Source organism: Crotalus tigris, unplaced genomic scaffold, assembly GCF_016545835.1.
Source record: "Crotalus tigris isolate CLP2741 ecotype Arizona unplaced genomic scaffold, ASM1654583v1 scf7180000017605.3043972, whole genome shotgun sequence".
Lineage (NCBI taxonomy): Eukaryota > Metazoa > Chordata > Lepidosauria > Squamata > Viperidae > Crotalus > Crotalus tigris.
In genome coordinates, this window is record NW_024096508.1 from 581245 (window position 1) to 606894 (window position 25650).

General features: G+C 40.9%; 1 protein-coding gene across 6 annotated transcripts in view; it reads left to right on the forward strand.

Annotated features, from left to right (window-relative positions):
• Positions 1-25650, forward strand: part of FERMT2 (fermitin family member 2) — an 88190-nt gene that overhangs the window by 12346 nt on the left and 50194 nt on the right. For all 6 annotated transcript variants that reach the window (XM_039320638.1, XM_039320623.1, XM_039320630.1 and 3 more), the window contains exon 3: positions 5579-5812. In XM_039320638.1, the coding sequence (XP_039176572.1) occupies positions 5579-5812 (234 nt within the window). The remainder of the gene's footprint in view (positions 1-5578; positions 5813-25650) is intronic.

Below are 25650 nucleotides of genomic sequence, written 5' to 3' on the forward strand. Positions count from 1 at the left end.
AAAAGAAGGTTTGTATGCCAAATATGACAGATCTGGTGTCTTCAATGTGACGCATCTGGCCCGCTGGTCAGTTTGACACCCCTGGTCTAGAAGAACCCATTAGTGTAAATTGTAATAATCTGGCTGAGTATTTTGAGGACAGAATCCCTCATAGTTGCTTTAGATTGGAAGCCAGATGGAATTTATTGAGCTGACGATGATGTCATGCCGAAAACAGATCAGGATGATCCTAATACAATGAGTTGGCTCTGGATATGCTGGACTAATATCAGGCCCAGGGATAGGCAAGCAATCAGGCACCTGAATCTGACTGTGCCAACAGTCAGATGACAAACATCCTGTTCCTATGCAACTGCCACAAACATATACAATCTTGATAACAGAACAGAGATGCTTGACATGCTTCCTTACCAGGGAAGAAGGCATGTGCCTTAATTGATTCTCACCTGGCAGTGGCCTTATAGCTAAATAATTGGAACAACCAATTCAAACAGGACTCTCTGCCTTTAAGAGCAACTTGTGAATGAAATTCTGTCACAACCTTCCCATGGGTGCCTTGAGCTGTGAACTAACCATGTTATCTATGAGTCCCAATGATTGGGAATCTTTGCAGTCAAGTATTCTGATCCTGTGAACCTTGCTGAAGTATCTGCATGACTATAGTACATACATTAACCTTCAGTAGTGTTCACCACTGTATTTTCTGAGGTGCCTGTGTTATAGTTCCACAATGGTTCCACCCCTCTCTGAGCAGACTATTTCAGTCTGTGGCACAGAGGATGAGAAATCAGTCTAGGATGCTCTGTTATAGGGTTAGGGTTTGGTCTTTGTTATCCTGTTTTAACATCTACATAAAACTGTTGTGAGAGGTCATATCAGTTCATGTAACATATCACCAAAATACATCCATGTTTACATTGCCACCATGGACCCAATAAGAGATGTGGTAGAAATCCCATCTCAGTGCCCAGTGATTGTCAATATCTCAGTGGGACAAAGTAGGCTCAGATTCTATCCAAGCAAAATGGAATGGCTATTAATTCAGAAATCTCCTGATTCCAGGATAATATTATTCTTCACTCTTTATAGGGTTGTGCTGTCTCAGAGGTCAAGCTCTCACGTCTACTCAACAAGTGTGCAAATACCGCACACCTGGAATGGGATGCCCTGAGGACAGTCATTCATACTCTTATCATCTTCCATTTTGATTGCTGTAATGTATGCTACTTGGGTCTGCTTCGGAGGACTACCCAAAAATTTCAGCTAGTGTAGAATACAATAGATACTGCCCTGATAAACCACTGCTGCAGAGGAGCTATGCTGATTGCCAGTATAAATGTAATTCAAGATGCTAGCTGTTGTCTTTATGGTCCTATAGGGCTTAGAGTCTGGTTGTAGTAAAGATTGCTTTTCATGCAGATTTTGGCAGGGAATGCTAACTAAGGTCAGGTGGTAGGAAAGAGCCTGACAATGGCATTCTTTCTTAGCAGTTCCCTTCTTATTGATAGCATTTCTGAGGCTGAAAACCCTGCCCTTTTTTGAAGTCTTTTGAGGATTGACTGTGCCTATGTTTGTATTATTTCCATTTTAATGATTCCATGTAATGTACCATTGTTACTTTAATATTTGTAAACTGCCTAGACCTACTGGGATTTATTGCACAAATACATAAATAAAATATTGGATGTCAATACTTTTGTGCTGTTTTAATCATTCATAGCTCTTTGTATAAGGATTGGCAGTCTATTATTATTAGAATGCTGGAATGTTAGGTGTCAGAGCTATTGGTGGTTTTCCTAGTGAATGGTCTCACGCTGCATCTGAATTTCACAGGAAGAATTGGGTCAAGATTTGCTTTCCTTGTCTTTCTCCCATGATCTAGCTCTTTGCTGCGAACACAATATAAGTCTGTTTTAAGCTAGCAAAATAGTCTAGTAGTTCTAGTATATATGGATTATAATCAGAAACATTCAAAATTTGGCTGGGTAGGAGCGAGAAGATATTGTGGAAAGACACTAATGTATCCACACTTGATATCAGTGGCAGACGAGCAATAAATTTTGTGTAAGTTGGGCATTCTGATGATGTGCAGTAAACTGGTAATCTGGAAGACCGCTACACTACAATTGATCCTGGATTTTAGTACTAAAGTACTAAAACTTTTTATGTTTGAGGGAAAACTTTTTTTCCTATTATTGTTACATGTTAAAAGATATACTTAGAATATAGGGAGGAGAGGCTGACATTATTTCTCAGTTTAAGCCCTGATTTGAGGGACTTGCATGGAGTAAAGTTTAGTGGGTACTATTCTTTTAATTATAGCTGCAATGTCAACCTTGTTTCTCCTGAGGGAAATCTGCTTAATTTCGACCTGTTTATGTAGCAGCAAGCATACATAAAATATCTCAGTTTCCTGAAATGATAAATTAATGTATTAGCCAAGGATATCAGGCTTGGAATCTTCAGGAAATTGAAATATTGATATTACTTTTTGAAGGTCTATGATAGAGTAGTTTCAGGTCTTCATTTGCCCAACAATTGCTCAAAAGAATTACTCCTCTTTTCCTGAAACTGCTCCTTCTGAACAGTTCTTTGGCCTCTGTTGAATAACTATTTCTGGGCCATCTCAACATTTCTTTTTTTGCATCAGCTATTAGAAACCTTACTGAATTTTTGGCAGCTTTTGTCTGGTTTTCTGTAACTTCTTGCAATTATTGATAAAAGTTTAAAACATAAACATATTGGCCCAGTGCAGACTTCTTAGCCATGGATAAATTATCACAAGCCACATTTTTTGGGGGGGGGGTTCTTGATCTGTTCCTTTTCTGTTGTTAAATTTGGTGCTGAGTTAACATGGAATGCACAATCAGCCTTTTATACCATAGTCTCATTCATGGTGCTATAGATATTCTCCATGCAAGCTGTGAGAAAAAGGTTGCTTTCAGAAAGAAAATAGTCTTTCACTTTAGCATTTACTCCCAATGAATCAATGCTATTTCACTGAGATAGTACTAGTTTCCAAATGATGTGCCTATAACCTGCAGCTTCAGGATATAAATGCTGTCCAAACAAAATTAAATACCATAGAGAAAGCAAACCCTACCTTATTTAGCTGGAAACATAAAAATTTAAAAGAGAAGCTATAAATTTTACAGTGAAGAGGAGATATATTTTTAGAGCAGACTTCAGACTTAACTGATTTACAGTATTAAACTAAACCTATAATCAGGACATCAAAAGAACAGTGCTTGGCCAGACCAAGGGCGGTTTAGTTGGTTTCTACAGTGGCTGTCCCAATATCTCTGGGAAATCCAAAGGGTATGAATGCAGAGGAACGTTCTTGCACAGGTAGCCTTGTCTTCCATGAAATTTCACATAAAAGTCCACTTAAAGCTGGTTTAGGCAGAACTGGCATTAACAAATCAACTTTATAAAGTTGAATTCTATCCCTTACAAGAAGTACTAAATAGTCCAGTACTATAAGTTCTTTTTGTTTGTCATTTACATGTGAGACATTTTGTGTGAGCAAAGTCTTGCTTATAGAGAATTCTCTCTTTCCAAAATAAATTATTTTAATAAGAGGAGGATTTTTTTTTACTGTTTTTTGGTCTTTCGATATTTTTCAGTTTAAAAAAAATGTTCTTGCAAGATAGTGAGAAAGTTGCCCGGTTCAGTTTCCAATTTCTTCCTTGGTTTCATGTCTTCACAGCACTGGATAGCTATAAAATAAATAATCTATATTAAGACCTCCTCCCCCCCCTTCCCAAGTGAAGAATTCAAACACTGCATACAATAGGTAAGAAGAATATCATGCAGGATGCTCTCAGTTTCTTAAACCTGGATGAAAGAAGATCTGTCCTTTATTTCTAATAGATTGTTGTATGCCTAAATTGTCAAAAGCCAATGTAAAAAAAAAAGATAAATCTTTTAATATTAATTGTAGCCCAGTAGGCTGATAAGAAAGCCAGTGACTTTTAAATTTATAACCCACATTTAAATCTAAACTTCTACTTCTTGAGAGCTCATAAACAACATCTTTCAGTGCCGAAATCATTCCCTTACTCTTGACGTGTTTTAGAGAAGCAAACGTTTGGACCAGAGTTCACCATAATCACTTGACAGATTTCTTTGAGAGCAGCCAAGTCTGACTGCATGCTGCATGCTTTTCTATATTTGGCTTTGTTTAATTTGACGATAGAATGCCATGCTGTTGAGAATTATGGCTGCTGCTGCTCTTTTCCAGCTATGTTACCTAAGCCAAGATTATTCCCTTTTTTTGTTTTTAAAGAATGATGTGGATATTTATGACCCCATGTAGGATGACTCTGAATTCAACTGTACCTCTCATCTCTCTGTCCACTTGAGCTTTTCAAAAATTTAGAGATTATGAGTTAACAATATAGTGCTTCTGTATGTTTTCTGGGTTGCCTAAATCTACATGTTATCTAAAGAAATGTCCTGTATTTTGAGGGAGAGGAAGAGAATAAAAAATTCTTTATAATCAATTTTCTGATATTCTTTGTATAGTTTACCTGCGATTTATAAGATCCTGACAGTATGGCATATATTATTAATTGCAAGCATTTTATGTAATTACCATTACCATTATGCTTTGAACAGTGAAACTTAATCATAAATCAGAAGTCATATAAAGCTTATCCAAAATGCTGCCTTTACTTACACAAAGATTAATTTCAAATATCCTATTTACCTCGTCACATAAGATCAGTTATCTGGGAGGTAGGAAAGGCATTGAATTCTCTGGTCCTGTATTTATGAAATCCTATTGTATCTGAATTATACTAATTTTCTTCAGGATTTCTAGTGGACCTTTCTTTTCAGAAAGCATTTTATGTAATTGGGCTTTTAGCTTTATTTACTGGAACATTTATATCCGGTGGGAAAGAAAAGAACCATTTTTGCAGCAATGCCTCAATTCTGAAATATTCTCCAGTTGGAGGAACAATTGCTATTGGGACACATCAGGGAATTGTTAATAGTAGCTGGAGATGCAATGCAGATGTTGGAACATTAACTTACACAATTTGGACTCAGCTTATTTTGTGCTAAGGTTATCCAAATTGTTAATAACTTATGTATATTAATGGACATATCCTCTTTGGCTATATCCCTAGCATATGGAATTATCAAAATACCAAAAGTACTTTTTTTTTTCACTGTGGCTGAAAATATGATCAAGTAACGTGGAATGAGAAATTTAGCTTGACTTGAGGGGATTTTTATCTTTACCTCTTGGCCATTCTTGGTGGTGTGTCAGATACCACAGATTTGATCCTGCTTGGTTTCTTAGTCTTGTCAAGATTGGCCATTTTCAACCAGCAGCTGTCATGTGTCAGGTGTGAAAAATAAATTGATGTTAACGAAATTTTCAGACGTTGAATGATCCTTATTTCACTCTTGTCTTTTGCAAGAATAACTGGCTGGGTGAATAAATACATGAAATAAAAATCATTGGTATTTTATATAAAATATACAAAACACATTTTGTCCAAGCACTGTGAATTAGTTGCTCACCATTTCTCTTTAATTTCCTAATTGTGTATCTTTGTGCTCCTAGATGTCAAGAAAGATTGGTCCGACCATGCCTTATGGTGGGAAAAGAAGAAAACCTGGCTCCTTAAAACACACTGGACTTTAGATAAGTATGGAATACAGGCTGATGCAAAGTTACAGTTCACTCCTCAACACAAACTGCTCCGACTCCAGCTTCCCAACATGAAGTATGTAAAAGTGAAAGTGAACTTTTCTGACAGAGTCTTTAAAGCAGTATCTGACATCTGCAAAACTTTCAGTAAGTATCTATGATTTATAGAGCCAATTATTACCTTTTTCAAGTGACAAGCAGCCAGCTTGAGTAGCTTTGTATTACTTAATTGTTTGTCTTGTAAGTATACATTACAGGTAGCCCTTGACTTATGACTGGCCATTTAATGACCATTCAAACTTATGATGGACTTTAAAATGCTACGTACAACTGGCCCTTGCAGTCTCATCATCACATTTCAGGTATTTAGCAACTGGTTCACATTTACAATCAGTTGCAGCATCCTGCAGTCACATGACCATGATTTGCAACTTTTTTGTCTTTTCCAGCAAAATATGGCCAATAGATATACTAAACTCCCTTAGCAACCATTTGGTTCACTTAATGATCATGGTAACTTGCTTTGTGATCAGAGTAAAAATGGTTGTAAAATTAGGTCACTTGGTGACCCGCTTAACAATCACAACAACTAATAAAATTTGGCTGGATTGTGGTTGTAAATTTGAGGACGACCTGTAGTCTATCTTCTTCTCTCACGTTTCTGGTGATCTCTTAAAAGAATGAAAAATAGGTTTCAGTATGTGAAATACTTGCCAAATGATGGGATGTATAGTATGCCAACTTTGGGTGCTCATCCTGACATCACTGTCTTGCTGGATTCACTCTTCAAGCTAAGCTGTAATGAGTTTGTTTTGTTTTAGCTTGGCATGTTGTGTGAATTCGTCACTGTGTTCTTAAAATCAGAGCTTGTATTTATGTTATGTATGGAAGCAGACATTGTGACTTGTTCAATAAACCTTAAACAATGACTTTTTAAATAAATACTGTGAATCTAGCTTTTTCCTATTTCTTTTCATTTTATGGAATCAGACTTTTAAGTTAATAAGGTATTGAGCTATAGAAGATACACTGATTTCTTAATCTTCTTGATTTCTATTAAGGTATATTTTTTAGAATAAAGAAATGTCCTTATTTACATTCTAGAAAAGTTGAGCATTAGCTGTACCAGCATTTAAGCAGTTATTCTAAAAAGATCCTGAAAAGGGTTTTTATTTTCAAGCTGATCAGAATTGACTGGTTTATTTAAGTTATAAACATTTTGAATCCAAGTTTTTGGATACTTTTGTATTCAATTTGCTGATTTCTTTTGTTTTATTAAATACTGTGTTACTTTTTTATGGTTAAAAAAACCTTTTTTCATAGGAGTAATATAGAGTGGGGGATTGCATTTGGACAAGGGGTTAAAATAGCATCTTTTTGTGCAGCTATTTAAGTTTTTTTAAGTCACGTTTGGACATGCTTCAGTGTTTTCTGTTTTCCTTTTGTTTTAGTTTAGCCCTTGTTGTCAACGCAGAACATGTACCAATTAAATAAAACAAACTATAGAAGTTTTCTTTCAAAAAGACCTAATTTGGCTCAAAAGGGTTTAGTTTTCATAGTGCCAGTGAATCAAGACATTAACTAATATATTCCTCTATCTTTAGTGCTTAGAAATTAAAAATATTAAAAACTGTTAACTAATCTTTGTTTATCAAACAGGTTTTTTAAAATAATGTGATGAAGGAATCTACTTAATTAACCTACTCAAAACTGCAAAAGAAATATAGATATAGTATCAGAAGCCTTTTAGTTGATTCTTTTTAAGACTGAAAAAATCAGTTTAATTGTTCTTTAAAATTTCCTAATGTTTTTGTGTCAAGAGGCAAATGAAATGTTAAGTGAATGACTTTAGCAGTGTTTCTCAGCAACTTTAAAATCTGTGGACTTCAATTTCCAGAATGCCCCAGTCAGCATTCTAGGAGTTGACCTCTACATATCTTAAAATTGATAAGGCTGAGAAACACTGAACTCTATAGTATTAATAGTAATACCCTACAGTCCTCCTTTAAAATTATTGCTCATTCTCATTCTGAGTGGCAGGGATATTTCATTAAATAATGCTGATTCTGTAGAACATGATCATATTGCTTGTGTAATTTGAAAGTATATAATGAAAAATGAACAGTAAAACTGCTCAGATATTGAGATGATCCTCTGCAGCTCTTCCTTGCAAACAGTGGCAGAAAGGAACTTTTAATAATAGTGACATATCTGAAGAATTCATTTTTCCCAGAAAGGTTTGTCTTTTAATCTGTGTTTAGGTTTAGATTGTTCTCCAATAGCCTTCGTTTAATGACCACTCAGTCAGTGACTATTCAAAGTTATGACAGTGCTGAACAAATGATAGTTATGACCAGTCCTCAAAGTTATGACTGTTGCAACTGCCCCAGGGTCATATGGTCAGAATTCAGGTACTTGGCAGCCCACCCATGTTTACAATTGCAGTGTGCGCTTCAACCCCCCCATCCACCTATCTCCCCCTTTTTTCCTGCCCTTTAGGCTGCCCTTCACTCCTCCATCTACTCTTCTACCCCCAGCTAACTTTCAGCAGCTTCCTCCTGCTGCCGAGGAGGCGCACTGGCCTTGATGATGCATGCTTATCTCTGTCCCCTCTCCCCCATCTTTGCCCCTTTGGCCACTCTGCCACAGTGGACAAAAATATATATAGAATTAATACAAGGATTAATGAATTTAATCTGTCAGTGATAGTTTTTTTTAATGAATGAAACGTAACAGTGCAAAAGCCATGAATATTGCTAGTAAATATAACATATGAAAATATACAAAGGAAGTCTTATGATTGAGTGAGAAAACTGTAGAAGTTTCACTGATTATTCTGTCTTTGAAATATGTCATCATCCATTTCTGTGCTAGCTTGGTGAAAATAAACTGGATTTGTTACCTATATAAGGAAGACTTTTTCTGAATAAATATAATTCTATGGAGCTCCTTCATTCCCTTAACTTTCAAAGATTGCCCAGATAGTTTCTGATCAGTGAAAAATCTATTGTAAATATATACGTGCTCATAAAGATTTGGGACCCAGAGATTTTTTTTTTTTGTCTTCAGTGAAGAACAAATGGACATGCCATAATAATAGTTTTTGAGAGTATGATACAGATACCACGAGCCATTCACAAACTTTATTTAATCTGGCATGTTATACTTCATATATTACATGTTAATTGCTGGAATGAAAGTAAGAGAAAGGTGTGCTATGATGTAAGGGATTAGATGAAACCCAGGAAAGTGTTGCCAAAGGCATGTTTTAAGCTGTCAACTAGGACTTTCAGATTCACAGATCAGCTTTTGGCTATTATTGTGTTCATTCTTTACTTGTGGCATTTTGGATGATCCTAATAAACATATTGTCTGCTTGTGGATTTTGTGTTTTTCCTCCTGGAATATTGCTGAAATCTTTACTTTTTCTATATTATAATAGTTCTCTTATAAGGTAATTTGTTTGCAATGGTTTGTCCAGCTGCGATTTTCTCCATCCCCAACTAGGCATTCTTATTGCCTCTGTGCTTTCTGCTGTAATTTAGAAATAGAATCTTTAAAATTCTAACTAGCAGTTCACTACCGGGGGTAAAACTTTCAGTAGTGTATCAGTCTTTTCCAGTACACTGGAAAAAGTAGTATTGGCCTTGTCCACCTTCTATTCTCTATCCACATAGGAGAAAAATGGAACATTTTTCAATCTAGCATGTACCTTAAATAAAATGGAATTTGTCAATTAAGTAGTAAATTAAGTAATAAATTAAGAAGTACTTGCAATTTAGTGAATTATCAAACAGTTTGGTTCTGACCATTTAAGCACATGAATAGAGAATGGTTTTCTGTTTTTAACAAGACAGGCTTATGCCACGTAACTATGGGGGTCAAATGAGAGGAGCATACTTTTTAAATTTGTGAGAGATGTGCCTTTCAGATTTGTTAGGTGGATACAATTTTTGGCACATTTTAAAATGTAGCAAATATTTAACCAAATTTTAAAATAATTTCATAATTATACAGCTTTATATTTAGGGCATGAAAGGTAATGTGTCAACGATAAAAGTACTTGAATCTCTGAAGACAGTTCTCTTTGTGGAATCCTTGGTGCTGTCTGAAATTGGTTGTTTGCTTGCAGATGTTTCGTTACTTGACAGGTAACATAGATGCAAGTGAGTGTGGGCTTTGCTCCCTGTTTAGCTACAGTAGCTTGCCCTGCCAGTCTTGGTGGGGGTGTAGTACCCTAATGTTTATTTCTATATAGAAATCTGAAGTCTCTGTTTAAGAAAAAAAAGTGAAATAATGCAGTTATTAAAGTGTGTGCATGCACTTGCATAGTGTTAGGTATGAGAGAGAGAGAGAGAGAGAGAGAGAGAGAGAGAGAGAGAGAGAGAGAGAGAGAGAGAGAGAGAGAGAGAGAGAGAGCTCTAGATGTAAGGTGGGTGGATGGATGTTGTTGTTTTTTTAATACATATAAACTGGCAGCAAATCCCAAAACTATCAAAAGGACTTCCATTTGTTACCCACTCCATTTTCTGATAATTACATAAACCTCCTCTAAAGCTATTTGGCTGCAGCTTTCTTTTCGCTCAATGATTATAAAAGATAAAATACGATGGTTTCTAATTAGCTGATAAATTGGATTTCCCATGCAATACAGAAGAGCCATATACCATTTGCAGGACTTCCTCTCCCTGAGGTATCTGCCTGTCCCACTAGATCAAATAAGTGGGCTACTTCAGGTCCTTTTCCATCTACTGGGACCTAGGAAGCTTGCCTTTTCCATGGCTGCTGCCTCTGCTTTATGGACCCTTCCCCCCCTCCCCCCCATTCCACCAGGCCCCACTCTCTTAGCCACCCAGAAGACCATTAAGATCCAGCTCTTTACCCAGGCACTGGGGTAAAATGGTAGAGCCTGTGGAGAGTTGTTGAGGACCCTGGGAGGTGTCAGGTTTTTAGTTTTTGTTAATGGTTTTTTGATTTTTATAATTTTATTCTTGTAAACTGCCCAGAATTGTATTAAGATGGGTCGCTACACAGATCTTATAAATTACAGAGTAATAGTTGCTTTGTTAAGGAATAAAAGTTGAAAGTCCTGCTAAACACATCTCTAAACACATACATACTTGCTTATAGTCTACCATATATATATAGTAATTCATCTTTATATAGTCTACTCTAAACAAACAGTTTACAAATAAGGAGCTGGAGACTGAACATTTCAAAATATATCACATTCCACTATGTTTTAATTAATGGTGAGGTCAGAACTAAAACTGTTTCAATATCCCCTCTCATTTCATTTCAGAAACTTTCAGATACAAAAGCAATGACTGCTTGTTGCAGATAAGATACAGTTAACTGTACAATGACTTGTCAGAAGTTGCTAGTAGTCCTGTAGATATAGCTGTTTTGTTTATTTAATTAAACATGATTTAATTTACAGGCCACTTGGTTCCATCCCAATTCTGGGTGGTGTAGAACATAGGACAATAAAAAATGAATAATACAAAGCTCTCACCAAACAAATATCCGGAGGGAAAAAAACACTTAACACCACAAAAACAAACATCCCACAAGGGATAGCCCAGGGGTAGTCAGCCTTGGCTCTTGTTGATTACCCCTGGGATAGTCAACAAGATCTGGAAGAGGAGGATCTGGAAGAGGAGGAGTAGGCTCAAGCTCAACTATGTAAAACTGTGGGGAGTTAACTTTAAATGGAAACTTCTGGGCAGGAATAGTTTACCATGGGATATCCCCCCTTGGATTGGAATCTCAAGATTACAGTTTTGGATTAACTAATTAACTAATATTTGTTTGCCTGTCCAAAGTGAAATACTGTCAGAAAATTTGAGCAATTGAAACTCTACCCAGTCTTTGTTTTGAAATAACAGCACAACACTTTATGTCTTTGTATGCAAAAATGAAGTAACAGTGCTTTGTACATTGCCTATATTGTCTGATTATGTTTTAAAATGCTAGGTGATGCGGTTTTTTTAAAAAAGGTGTTTTGATTGGAAGATTACTCCATTTAAAATAACAGTAAAACATTACTGGAGAAAAGGGTTTCTATGGAAATTTTTTACTTCAAATACTATTAAGTCCTTTTATAGGAGATCTTTGGCCTCTAATATATCACTGTCAGACCTAATTTCCATATTGTGTCTCCTAAAATATAGGGCATGCCTCTGTCTTAATAGAAGACAAGCTGTCATCCAAGTACATCTTCTTGAACCCGATTGTTTCACAATTCTCAATCTCCAATGTTTGTGCCACTAAAATTCAGTGGAAAAATACCAGACTGGGGGCACACTATTATTTGCCAATTTTAAAAGTGAGGACATATATATGCCTTTGGAGAGGCCTGAATTTTTTTTAAAAAAAAACTGGGAGTATATTGGACCTCCTTTTATGTGTGATGCAAAAAATAACAATAAATAAAGCAATAAGAAATCAACTTTTTCCATTCAAAAGTAGTTAATTTAGTAAGGATTTTCTTTCTATCAAATTCATACATTATGGTTGGCAATGGGTAAAATATTTGTCACAACTCTACATTTTTTTTCCTACATTGAACGGGAAAATCTACAAGCAAGTACAAAAGACCCAAGGAGATTACCCATATCAGGCCTAATAACAGAAGCAGGCATGCAATGACTCAAATCCATAACTCTACCCATCATCCAACCAAAATTTTGGACACGCTACGTCAATGACACGTTTGTCATCATCAAACGCTCCCAAATTGAAGAAACACACTACCTACTCAATAACATATTCCCTGAGATCAAATTCACACGCGAAGAGGAAACAGACAACAGACTCCCATTTCTTGACATTAACATGAGGAAACCAGACAATGGAGAATTGGAAAGCCGTACCTACCACAAATGGACGCACACGGACCAGATCCTCAGCTTTGCAAGCAACTATGCTATCGCATACAAAAGAAGCTGTGACCAGACCCTCTTCAGAAGAGCCAAAACACTGCAGCATCACAACACTAAGAAAAGCAGAAGAGAAACGGATGCTTGACGTCTTTTTCCGTAACAGCTATCCAAAAAACTATTCTGAAACACAGCACCAAAACCACACCATACAGCCAACCACCACACAAAAACTAACCCTACCATACACAAAGGTGGTGTCAGAAATGACAGCCAGAATCCTCCAACCTCTAGGAATAGCAAAAGTTCATAAACGCACAGCTACATTCTGCCAGGAACTATCTAGAACCAAAGAAAATACAGAAGAATGAAAAAAGCAATGTAATCTACAAAATCAGCTGTAACAATTGCAACCAATTCTGTGTGGGACAAATATCACGTCAACTAAAAATCAGGATCCACAAACACCGGATGGCAGTCAAACGCCACGATCCCAAATCCTTAATCTCTACACCAAACAGCACCAGCTCAATTGGAGCAACACCAAAATTGGCCACGCTACCACCCACCACGCTCGTGAGTTCATCGAAGCCTGGCACTCCACAAGCAATTCCATTAACAGACACATTGACCAACAAAGATGATCAGGGGACTGGAGACTAAAACATATAAGGAACAATTGCTGGAATTGGGTATGTCTAGTCCACAGGTCGGCAACCCGCAGCTCCGGAGCCACATGCGGCTCTTTGAGCCACCTCCTGAGGTTCCAGAGCCTGCTCCGCCATTTGCAGAGAGAGAGAGAGAGAGAGAGAGTCACTTGCACTTCCCTTCCTTCTCTCTCTCTCTCTCTCTCTCTCTCTCTCTCTCTCTCTCTCTCATGGGACTTGCCCCCTCGCAGGGCTCCTGATTGGCCCTGCGCCTGGGTGCCCCGCCCCCTGGGAGAAGGGCAGCCAGGAAATCCCTTTCCCAGGCTGGCTCAGTCCGAGGTGCACATGGCTGGGGAGCTGCATGGGGAAGCCCCAGGATCCCCCCACCGAAGCCTCCGCTAGCATGGGAGGCTCCAGCATTGCCGGTGGACAGAGCTGACCAGTTGGCGGGCCGTTGCAGCGGTTCTGGCCCAAAGACGCCAGTGGCGCAGAAGGGGGACGGCCTGGGGAACGATGCCATCGCTGGCTGCCGCCCCAGCCAGGACTCCACGCTACCCAGGTTCACCCTCTGCTCATCGGATGTAGCCATGGCGCCGCTGGGGGGGGGCTAGTGCCACAACAGGTCATCCCTGGGTGGTGGTGGCGAGCGCTGCTCCGGGGTGCCCGGGCGGCGTAGCAGAGGAGGGCACAGCGCTGGCAGGCAGGACGCGCAGCGTGTCGGGCAAAAGGCTCTCCAGGCTCTTGTTGGCCTGCTGGCAGCGCAGCCCCACCTGGGTGACCATGACACGCTGCCACTCTTGTGGCCCTTCAGCTGTGGGAGCATGCCGTGGTTGAAGCAGCACGTGCAATTGGGCATCCGCCACCCGGGCCAGTTGAGCAACCAGGCCGCCCATGTATAGGTACGGGAAGCCATAGCCCTTCATGGCGCCCTCTCACCGCAGCCGCTAGATCTGCCTCACTCGCGCCAGGGCCATGCTCGGCCAAACGCGGCGGCGCTTCCCTGGTTCTCTTGGTGCTGAACCAGGTGCTGAACTCGCCCTCAGCTTAAGTGCAAGTTGGCTGACAGCTCCCTCACATGCCTTCCCCACCTCTTAGGTTGGTCTGCAGTGCCCTGGGCGCCTTTCAGCGCCTTCTGCTGCCTCCTGCCCCCCCTGACTCGAGAGCCCCCCCCTTTCGGTGCTGGCTGCCCACTCGCCCCCCTGACTCGAGAGCGGAGGCCCTAACCATCTTTTACGCTGGCCAGCCCAACATTCACATGACGACGTGGGGCGGGGCTGGCGATAGAGACACACCTTCCAGGCCCAGCGCAAACGCCTGCAGTCCAGGTGGGCATGGAGATCGGGAGGGGGAGAGGTCGGCTGGATGTTCTTCCTGAGTCCCACATGGTTCTGGTATCGCCTGCGCTATGCCAGCCATCCCCAGTGCTGCCCACCTGAGCGCCCGCAGGGTCCGGATCAGGCTGGGCAGAGGGGCTCAGACAGGGATGGGGGGTTCAGAGGAGCTCCCAAGTGCTAGGGCGGAGGAGTCCCAGTATGTCTTGCTGGGCATGGACCTGATAGGCTTGTTCACTAGGATCCTGGCTGGAAGAGGGGAGGTCCCGGACCGAGCTTGCTCTCTGCCTCTCTCTCTCTCTGAGCGTGATTGCAAGCTTGCTGCCTGCCCAGAGAGGGGAGAGCTTAATAGGGGAGCAGGGGGGCATTCAGCCACCATTCTGGCTACTGCGCCGGGGCTGCTACCCTCTTCATGGCAGCAGTATCGCCTTCCATGCTGGTCTCATCGCAAGCTAGGCACGCCCCCCCATGCTCATGGGAAGGATGGGAAAAGGGGTGGGCAGTGCTGGTGTTGGGGTGGGGGGAGGGAATGGGAGGAGGAAGAAGGGATCCATGGGGGTGTGAAGTGTGGGAGGAAGAGTCGGAATCCAAGATGCTCAAATCTGGGTGGACTCCGAGCAAACGCGCACCGAAGAAGTGAGGGGAGAAGGAAGAGAGGAAGAGAAACAGCAGGTGGGGGGAAGCGCCCCATTTCTTCGTCTTCTGGTGCAAACTCTGCTGAAGCCAGAATTGGGAGTGTGAGGAGGAAGAGAAAGAGTGGCTATTTATTTATTTATTTATTTATGAGACTTATATACCGCTGTGCCAGCCAATCTCTTTGGGGGAGGGGGCGCAGGATGGAGAGGAGGGCAGCTTGCCTTGGAGAGGGAGAGGAGAGAGAGAGACAGACCCTTTTGACATCTAAAATGAAGATAACACTGCATATATCCTTTTTTACCTTTAGTGTGTGTGTGTGTGTGTGTGTGTGTGTGTGTGTGTGTGTGTGTGTGTATTAAACAGTTAAAAAGCATGAGCACCAGGAAATTTTACAAAACTACAAAAGTTTTAATTCAATAAAACACCAAACTTTCGTTGGCAACTGCCAACATCATCAGGGTACATTCTAGTCGATGGGAAAGCTCTTTTATAGGTGAGACGCTGTTTGCGCCCGGCTCCTAGATCGCGTCACAGGTCCCAGCCGGCCAATCTGCACTTTAGTCGTGGCTTGTATATCATTACCTGCATTTTCCTTACTTTTCCTGCCTGTGTGTGTGTTACTGCCCATTCCCCCCTCTTCGTATGACCGTAACCCAGAGGGATTCTTTGCCTTCCTTTTTTGATCACTCGTAAACTCTACCTCTCGTAAACTCTACCTCCCTAAGCTGTTCTCTCTTCCCCTGCTCCTCCCTGGGACGCTCCCCCTCAATACACTTTCCTCCACCTTCTCCCCCTCTTTGTCCGTCATTTGCATTCCCATTGTCATCCTTCCTACTGTGGAGCTTTGCTCTAAGTATCTCACCTTGGTTCCTATTCTCCAATCCCTCTCCCTCATCGGAACACTTATCAACCCCACGGCTGCTATCCCTTCCAACGTTTACTTTCCCCTTTTCACCACTCATATTGGCAACACTTCCTAAGGTGTTAAGGGGGTCAGCCCTTAATCTCCACTGCCTCGACCAGGTCGCTGGCATGGGATGTGCATTCGGGCACGTCTGCTCCATCATCTTCTTGAGCTGGTTCCTCCCCTCTTCCCCACGTGGGGGGTTCGGCTGAGCTCTCGATCCGTTAGTCATCTCTTCATTACTGTCCGTCAATTTCCTAATTCCTCTGGAGCGCGTGCATACCCCCAAGGTGGGGGGGTCATCCAGTCCTTGATTTCCTCCCCTTTGCATACGCCTGGGGGGTGTTGTTCCTCGCAGGGGATGTTTGTCGCTCCGCAGTCTCCCTGTTCTCTGGGGGTATCCACGTGCTTCTGAGGCAAAGACGGAAGTGGTGGTAGGGGTGGGGGTAGGGGTGGTGGAGGGGTCCCTCAGATGTTGATTGGATTGCGTCTGGGTGCGTGTATGAGGCATCGTCTCTTCTAAGTGCCTTGTGTGGGATGGGGAAGCGTCTGGTTCGTTGGAAGTTAGACCTTTAATGTCAATAGGTTTCCTTGTCCGTTGCGAGCGCGTGCCTACTCTCGTAGTCGGGAGGTTTTCCAGCTGTCGGGTATTCTTTTCCTGGACATTCCTGGATTGTTGTAGCGGGGGGCTCATCTCACCCATAGTTTCTCTAGGGGGCATGGTACGATACTAGATTGTTTCCATCGGGATTGTCGGCCATGCGTATTCCATGCCCTCAGTGTTACATGTGCCAGACATAGGTCTACATGTGGATTAATGGACTCTCCATCCGAAAGCTAGGCTTTCTTGAGTAACTGGCCTCCTTTTGTATTATCACTGGCAATCACCTGCACATTGTCAAAATCAAATTTGTGTCCGGATTCTGCCATGTGCGTCCAGATTTGGGAATACTGTTCCCCTCTTTTTACGGCCAGCCTGTGCTCATGGATCCTAGTCTTAACTCTTTTTGAAGTCTCTCCCACATAATTGCTAGGGCAATCCCTGCAATCGATCTTATATATGATCCCTGATTTTTCTGCAGTGGGGAGTGGATCCTTAGGTCTCATAATCTTAGACCGTAATGTTTGGTTAGGTTTGTGTGCCACCCTCACATTGTAGGGTGCCAACAACCTAGCTGTGGCCTCCGAAACATTACTGATATAAGGGAGGGTGACACGGACTGTCTGTGGTGGTAGTTCTTCCGTCCGTGAACTATTTGGGGGCCTGGATAGCATACTGTGTCGCTTGATAAATTTTGTTGGGTAGCCATTGCATCTGCAAACCTGGAAAAGGTGTTTCCTTTCCTCTATTTTAGCTCTAGCTGTGTTGCAGTGGGAGTCTATTCTCTTAAAGAGTGTTCTAATACAGCTGGCTTTGTGAGCTACAGGATGGTTGCTGTCATGATGTAAACTCCTATCAGTATGTGTGAGTTTATGGTGAACCTTAGTCCTCAGGGTTCCATCCGGTTGGCGGTGGACCAAAACATCCAAAAACGCCAACCTACCCTGTTGTTCTTCCTCCTCCGTAAACTGTATATCCACATACACTGAATTGAGTATGCTCACAAAGTCAGCTTTTCGGCTCTTTTTGATGACCACGAATGTGTCATCCACGTAGTGAGCCCAGAATTTGGGACAATACCGGGTCATCGCTACGTGCTCCAACTGCTGCAACACAGCCTCCACTATGACGCTCGAGATTGGGGATCCCATGGGGGTGCCCTTGACCTGCTCAAACGTAGTGCCCTGAAACATAAAATATGTTTTTAGGCATATCTCCAACAGATTCACAAGGTCCGCCGGTCGAAGGGAGTCCTGTTGCTGTCCTGGACTCTTTTGTTCAAGGAGATCTCTTATTACCGTGACAGCTAAACCCTGTGGGATAGAGGTGAAGAGGGAGACGACGTCAAAAAGACGTCAAAAGACACCATCGAACCGTCGCCAAGACACTTCCAATTTGACACGGGAGAAAACCCGAATAACCAAAGACCTACATACAAACACCCACGAAAACCTCAGAAAACATATATACATACATACATACATACATACATACATACATACATACATACATATTTGTTCACCATTGTTGCTACTTTGATTATATTACTACTACTACTACTACTACTACTACTACTACTATTCATTGCACAGTCAGCCAGGTGTTCAGACTGAATTTGGCATTTTTGTCTACCTATCGAGTCCTTACCAAGGTCCTGGGATAGGCAGATGTGGATGTTTGATGGTATTACAGATATCGTCGCAGGATAGAAGCAGTTTCTAGTAAGGCCACCTTTTGCAATTGACTAATGACAAATTTGTCAATGCCGATGGTGTTCAAGTAGTGCTCTAGATGTTTTGGGATTGCACCCAAGGCACCTATTACTATTGGTGCTACCCTTGCTTGCCTTTGCCACAGTCTTCCTATTTCTATTTGTAGGTCTTTGTATTTTGTTATCTTCTCCAGTTCTTTCTCGTCTATTCTGCTGTCTCCAGGCGCCGCCACATCCACTATCCAGATTACTACTACTACTCATTATTATTATTATTATCGATCATCGCACAGTCAGCCAGATGTTCAGACTGGATTTGGCATTTTGTCTACCTATCGAGTCCTTACCCAGGACCTGGGATAGGCAGATGTGGATGTTTGATGGTATTACAGATATCGTCGCAGGATGGAAGCAGTTCCTAATAAGGCCGCCTTTTGCAATTGACTAATAGCGAATTTGTCAATGCCAATGGTGTTCAAGTGGTGCTCCAGTTGTTTTGGGATTGCACCCAAGGAGCCTATTACTATTGGTACTACCCTTGCTTGCTTTTGCCACAGTCTTTCTATTTCTATTTGTAGGTCTTTGTATTTTGTTATCTTCTCCAGTTCTTTCTCTCTATTCTGCTGTCTCCAGGCACTGCCACGTCCACTATCCAGACTTTTTTGTCTTTCTTATCGACAATTGTTAAGTCTGGGGTGTTATGTTGCAGGTGCTTGTCTGTTTGAATTCTGAAGTCCCAGAGCAGTTTAATTTTATCATTTTCTATGACTTTCTCTATTTTATGATCCCACCAGTTTTTGCTTACAGGCAAATGATATTTTTTGCAGATCTTCCAATGCACCATTGTTGCTACTTTGTCATGCCGCTGCTTGTAATCAGTTTGTGCAATCTTCTTGCAACAGCTTACCAAGTGGTCCACTGTTTCTTCAGCTTCTTTGCATAGGCGGCACTTACTGTCTGTTGCTGTCTTCTCAATTTTGACTTTGTATGCATTTGTCCTTAAGGCTTGGTCTTGTGCAGCCAGAATTAGTCCCTCGGTCTCTTTCTTCAATTTTCCTGCTCTTAGCCATTGCCAGGTTTTATTATTATCTGCTTTCCCAGCTATTTTTTTCATGTATTGGCCATGTAGTGCTTTGTCTTCCCATGCCTCTATTCTGTTCTTCATTTGGTCTTTCTTGTAGGCCAGTTTGGTCTCTCCAGTAGTTAGTAAGCCTTCCTGATATACTAATTTCAGTGCATCTTCATCATTGTTCTTCAGATATTCTTCCAAAGCCATTTTTTCTTCTTCAACCATCTGATGTACTTGTAGCATTCCACGCCCACCTATTTGCCTTGGTAGATAAAGTCTATCAATGTCACTGCGTGGATGAAGGGCATGATTCATTGTCATTATTTTTCTGGTCTGCCTATCCATTGCTTTTAGTTCTGCTTGAGTCCAGTCCACTATTCCAGCTGTGTACCTAATGACTGGGATTGCCCAGGTGTTGATTGCCTTTATGGTATTTCCTCCATTGAGTTTGGACTTTAAGATCTTCTTCACTCTCTTGATGTATTCACCTCTAATCTTTTTCTTGACTTCAGTGTGCTTGATGTTGTCAGCTTGAAGGATACCCAAGTATTTGTAGTACTCTTCCTCATCCAGACTCTTAATGTTATTTTCGTGGGGCATCTTGATTCCTTCAGTTTTCACTATTTTTCCTTGTTTGATAGTAAGTGTGGCACATTTGTCCAAGCCAAACTCCATTACAATATCTTGGCTATATATACGGACAGTGTTGAGCAGCGATTCTATTTCAGATGATGTTTTTCCATACAGCTTCAGATCATCCATATAAAGGAGGTGGGATAGTCTGGCAGATGTTTTTGATGTTTGATAGCCATGTCCTGAGTTATTCAGTATTGTTGACAGAGGAAACAGTGCAATAACAAATAGTAATGGTGATAATGAATCTCCTTGAAATATTCCTCTCTTGATATTAACCTCTCCCAGCCTCTCACCATTGATCTGCAACTGTGTCTTCCATTGTGCCATCGATCTTTGCACAAATTTTCTGATGTTTCTACTGACTCCTGTTATTTCTAGGCACTTTATTATCCAATCATGTGGCAGAGAGTCAAATGCCTTTTTGTAGTCAATCCATGCCACATTCAGGTTGGTCTTCCTTCTCTTGCAGTTTTCCAAGATCATTTTGTCTATTAGGAGTTGATCTTTTGTTCCTCTGCTATTGGGGCGGTTTCCTTTCTGCTCAGGTGGAAAGAGATTGTTTTCAACTAGATGCTGTTGCACTGCATCAGCTACTACACCAGTTAGTAATTTGAAAGTTGTTGGTAAGCAGGTAATTGGCCTGTAGTTACCTGGTGTTGCCCCTTTTGCCGGATTTTTCATTATTAGGTAGGTTTTCCCAGTTGTTAGCCACTTTTCAATTTCTCCTCCTTGTAGTATATTGTTGAACTGTTTGGCAATGAGTGGGTGTATAACAGTTAGATGTTTCAACCAAAACCCATGCAGTTCATCTTCACCTGGTGCTGACCAATTTTTGATTTTCTTTGCTCTTTTTTCTACCATTTTTGTTGTTATTACTAGTTCTTTCATTTCAACTTCTGTTTTATTTGCATCCACCTCTTTTAACCAAGCCGCATCCTTGTTGTATTTCTTTGGGTTATCCCATATCTGCTTCCAGAACTGCACTGTTTCTTCCTTGTCAGGTACTGACTGATTCCTTGCAGTTTCTCCATTGATGGATTGGTAGAAACGTTTCTGATTGGATTGAAATTGGAGGTTCTGCCTATAGTTTGCAATTCGAGCTTCATATCTACTGATTTTCCTGGCTATAGCTGTTATTTGTTGCTTTATTATTTCCAGTGCTTCCTTGATCTTCCTTGTTTCTAAGTGGTATTTCTTGATTAAGTATTCTTTGGTCTTCTTGTTCTTCAGCTTCTTTTCTTTCATCTGTTCTAGCTTGCTTGCATGTGATCTTAACTTGCTGATCTTATTTTCTAGTCTAACCTTCCATTTTTCTGGTGCACTGTTTGTTTGTTTTTCTTTTTTGTTGATTTTGCATCCCAAGTATTCTGTTGTAACTGCAGCTGTGCTGTACATTAGTTGGTTTGTTTCTTGCAGTGAATTGGTGCTTATACTTGATATTGCAGTATTTGCATCTTTTAATGCTTGTGCTAGCTGTTTCTTTGGAACAAGCTTCAATGCAGGTAGCCTTATTCTGTTGTTTTTGTGCTGTTCTAGATGCTCAGTTATTCTTTGTTTCAATTCTTTTATTTCTTTAGTTAGAGCAGTGGTTCTCAACCTGTGGGTCGGGACCCCATTTGGGGTCAAATGACCATTTCACAGGGGTCGCCAAACCACGCTGTCCGCCATTTTTTTCCCTTTTCCCTAGCTGTCCTACTCCCTCTTATTGGTGGCCACACCCACTTGGGGGGTCACCACAACATGGGGAACTGTATTATGGGGTCACAGCATTAGAAAAGGTTGAGAAACCACTGAGTTAGAGGGTTTTGTTCTTCCTGAGGAAGAGGTGCCTGGTTTCCAAATGAGAACAGTTGTATATCTCTGCTGGATTCCTTCACTGCCAACTCCCCCTGGTTTGCCTCTACATTCTGAATTACTTCTGGTAAGGCTTTGATTTCTTTGCCCTGGGTAAACCTTTGCAGTTCGTCCAATTCTGTTTCTGTGAATACTTTATTTCGTGTTATAAATCGGCATTGATCTGCTAGTCTCTGTTCTGTTATTTCTGATTCTGGATGTTGTTCTTTCCAGAACTGGTGCATTCGTTTTAGATATCCTCTTCTTGTTGGACTTGATCTGTAGTAACAGATCATTATTTCTTTGTTTTCAATCACTGTGTATCTGCAACGGGTAAACATCTTTTCTTCCAGTAGTTCTGCAGCTGCTGGCCCTGGTTGCTCAGCCAACAGTCCTGAGTCCTGTAACCCATTTTTCACCAGATATCCAGGAACTCCAATATCTAGCGCGGACCTTGTTAACCCGGGCGACGTCCGAGCCGGTATGGCATTCTGAAATTTACGTCTCACCATATTTTTTATGGGAGAGACACTCTTTGTCTGACTCCTCTGATGAGACCTGTCCAGTATGGTTGAACCTCTGGCATAGCTCTCATCTTCCTCAGAGTACACAAGCCCCACAACCACGTCAAGGTAGTGCCTCACTGGGGGATTATTATTATTATTATTATTATTATTATTATTATTATTATTATTATTATTATTACAATCAGCTTATGAGTGCCTCAGAATCCAAATGAATTACACAGCCAACTAGAGAGAGCACCAAACCTCAGCCAACCTATGCAAGCTCCCCCAATCAGCACTTCACCTCCCAATGACCTTCACCTAAAGTAACCTCCCCATCACAAGACTCTCACTGGTGACTAACACCTGACCCATCACAAGATCCATCACAAGGCCCTGACCTGATGGGACCCTCCCCAGATGGGACCTCACCATCACAAGACCTACTGACCACACTAAGCCCTTATAAACAGAATAACACTGACACTGACATATCGGAGCCACTGAACTATATTTTTCAAAGATCCTGGAACACAGGGGAACTACCAGAGGACTGGAAAAGAGCTGATGTAGTTCCCATCCTCAAAAAAGGAAAAAAAATGGATCCAGGAAATTACAGACCTATCAGCCTGACCTCAATACCTGGGAAGATCCTGGAAAAGATAATCAAACAACGAATCAACGAACACCTAGAGGCAAACAAAGTCATTACTAAAAGCCAACATGGGTTTGTCAAAAATAGATCATGCCAGACAAATCTTATTGCATTCTTTGACCAAGTGACAAAATTAGTGGATCAGAGGAATGCTGTGGACATAATTTACTTGGACTTCAGTAAGGCATTTGATAAAGTAGATCACAACCTACTACTTGACAAGATAGAAAAATGTGGGGTAGACAGAACCACCACCAGATGGATCCGTAGCTGGCTGACCGGCCGTACTCAGCGAGTGGTCCTCAATGGAACTGCATCTATATGGAGGGAAGTGTGTAGTGGGGTGCCCCAGGGCTCTGTTCTGGGCCCAGTACTCTTCAACATCTTCATCAACGATTTGGATGAAGGGATAGATGGGGAACTCATCAAATTTGCAGATGACACCAAGCTGGCAGGAATAGCCAACACTCCAGAAGACAGGCTTCAGATACAGAAGGATCTGGACAGACTTGAACACTGGGCACTAACTAACAAAATGAAATTCAATGGTGAAAAAAGCAAGGTTCTACATTTAGGCAAGAAAAACCAAATGCACAAGTACAGCATAGGTGGCACCATGCTCAATAGTAGTAACTGTGAGAGGGACCTCGGAGTCCTAGTAGACAATCACTTAAATATGAGCCAGCAGTGTGCTGCAGCTGCCAAAAAGGCCAACACAGTGCTAGGCTGCATTAACAGAGGGATAGAATCAAGATCACGCGAAGTATTAATACCACTCTTCAATGCCTTGGTAAGGCCACACTTGGAATACTGCATCCAGTTTTGGTCACCACGATGTAAAAAAGATGTTGAGACTCTAGAAAGAGTACAGAGAAGAGCAACAAAGATGATTAGGGGACTGGAGGCTAAAACATATAAGGAACGGTTGCGAGAATTGGGTATGTCTAGTTTAACGAAGAGAAGGACAAGGGGGGACATGATAGCAGTATTCCAATATCTCAGTGGCTGCCATAAAGAAGAGGGAATTAAGCTATTTTCCAAAGCACCTGAAGGCAGGACAAGAAGCAACGGGTGGAAACTAATCAAGGAGAGAAGCAACCTAGAACTAAGGAGAAACTTCCTGACAGTGAGAACAATTAATCAGTGGAACAGCTTGCCTCCAGAAGCAGTAAATGCTCCAACACTGGAAGTTTTTAAGAAGAGACTGGACAGCCATTTGTCCGAAATGGTGTAGGGTTTCCTGCCCGAGCAGGGGGTTGGACTAGATGACCTCCAAGGTCCCTTCCAACTTTACTATTATTATTATTATCCCCTAAACTCCGCTGAAGATGTTACCTAGCCTGGTAACGAAATGTGCGGAAACCAACCCACAAGCTCGGATAATGAACCTTATCCTCCACCCGAGCTACAGATATTCACCATTAGAAACTGTACATTTCTTTAAAAATATGTTAATAAGATTCTATTTTGTACCTCTTTTATAATAACTTGTAGTATGAATTTGGCAAAAAATTAAAAACCTTACAGTAGAATCAGATTTTAAGCTATTTGGCCTACTTTGTGTTATAAGGCATTTTTCCAATGTATTTGGTATGAATATTTGAATTAAAATACAATTTTCTGATAGATATGCATTTGGCCTAAAATTCTTGATCAAAGAATAATAAAATGCACTTTGGGTGGCTGAAATGTTATATTACCTAGGTGTTATTTTATAGGAATATTAGAAGGTGTTTTGAGCTGATTTTGGATCAGTTAGTTCAGGTTTTATTAATACTATGGTTGTCTGTAAGTGGAGAATATAAAATGCAACCTGCTTTGTATTTCATTTTGCAACTATGGCATTAGAATGCTGAGTATGCAATCTTACTAATAATGCACATAGCAAGACTTCAAATCATTGTGTCTCATATAATAAAGGAATCAAATCCATCTTCTCTGCAGTCACATTTTAGATTGTAATAGCATTCTAGAAAAATCTCAAAATTTAAGCAGTGAATTACAGCACTATTAGACATTTTGAGGTTTGGGAGTTTTTGTTGAATTCAAAGCAATATGGTTTAGTTTCACTTCCCTTGGCATTATCAACTTTGTAGCTATTTCATAATTCTGTCAACTGTTTGCTGATTTGTTTTCTGATCTATTAGGTTTCCCAGCCAGTATCAACATTTGCCGATGTTAATGGCTAGTCTATTCAGAATCATGATCATTGGTTCTGTTCATTTGTCAAAAAAACTATAATATTGGTAGCCACCATATTGGCATGTTGTCCAAGTGATCTGTGTGCCCGTTGTATAGTTCCATCTTGCTTGGCTATACATTGTGATAAAGTCATTCTTCAATAAGACATCGGCTTTTCTGCCAAGTGAAACTGATTCTTACTTGATTCATAGTGTTTTTAAGCTACTTTTTACTTAATCTTTTACGATCTAGTAGTTACCAATATATTTTCTGTTGTTCTGTACAGCTCAAAAGATATACCTGTAGTCCTCAACTTATAACAGTTCATTTACTGACTGTTCAAAGTGACAATGGCACTGAAAAAATGTGACTTAAGACCGTTTTCCATACTTAT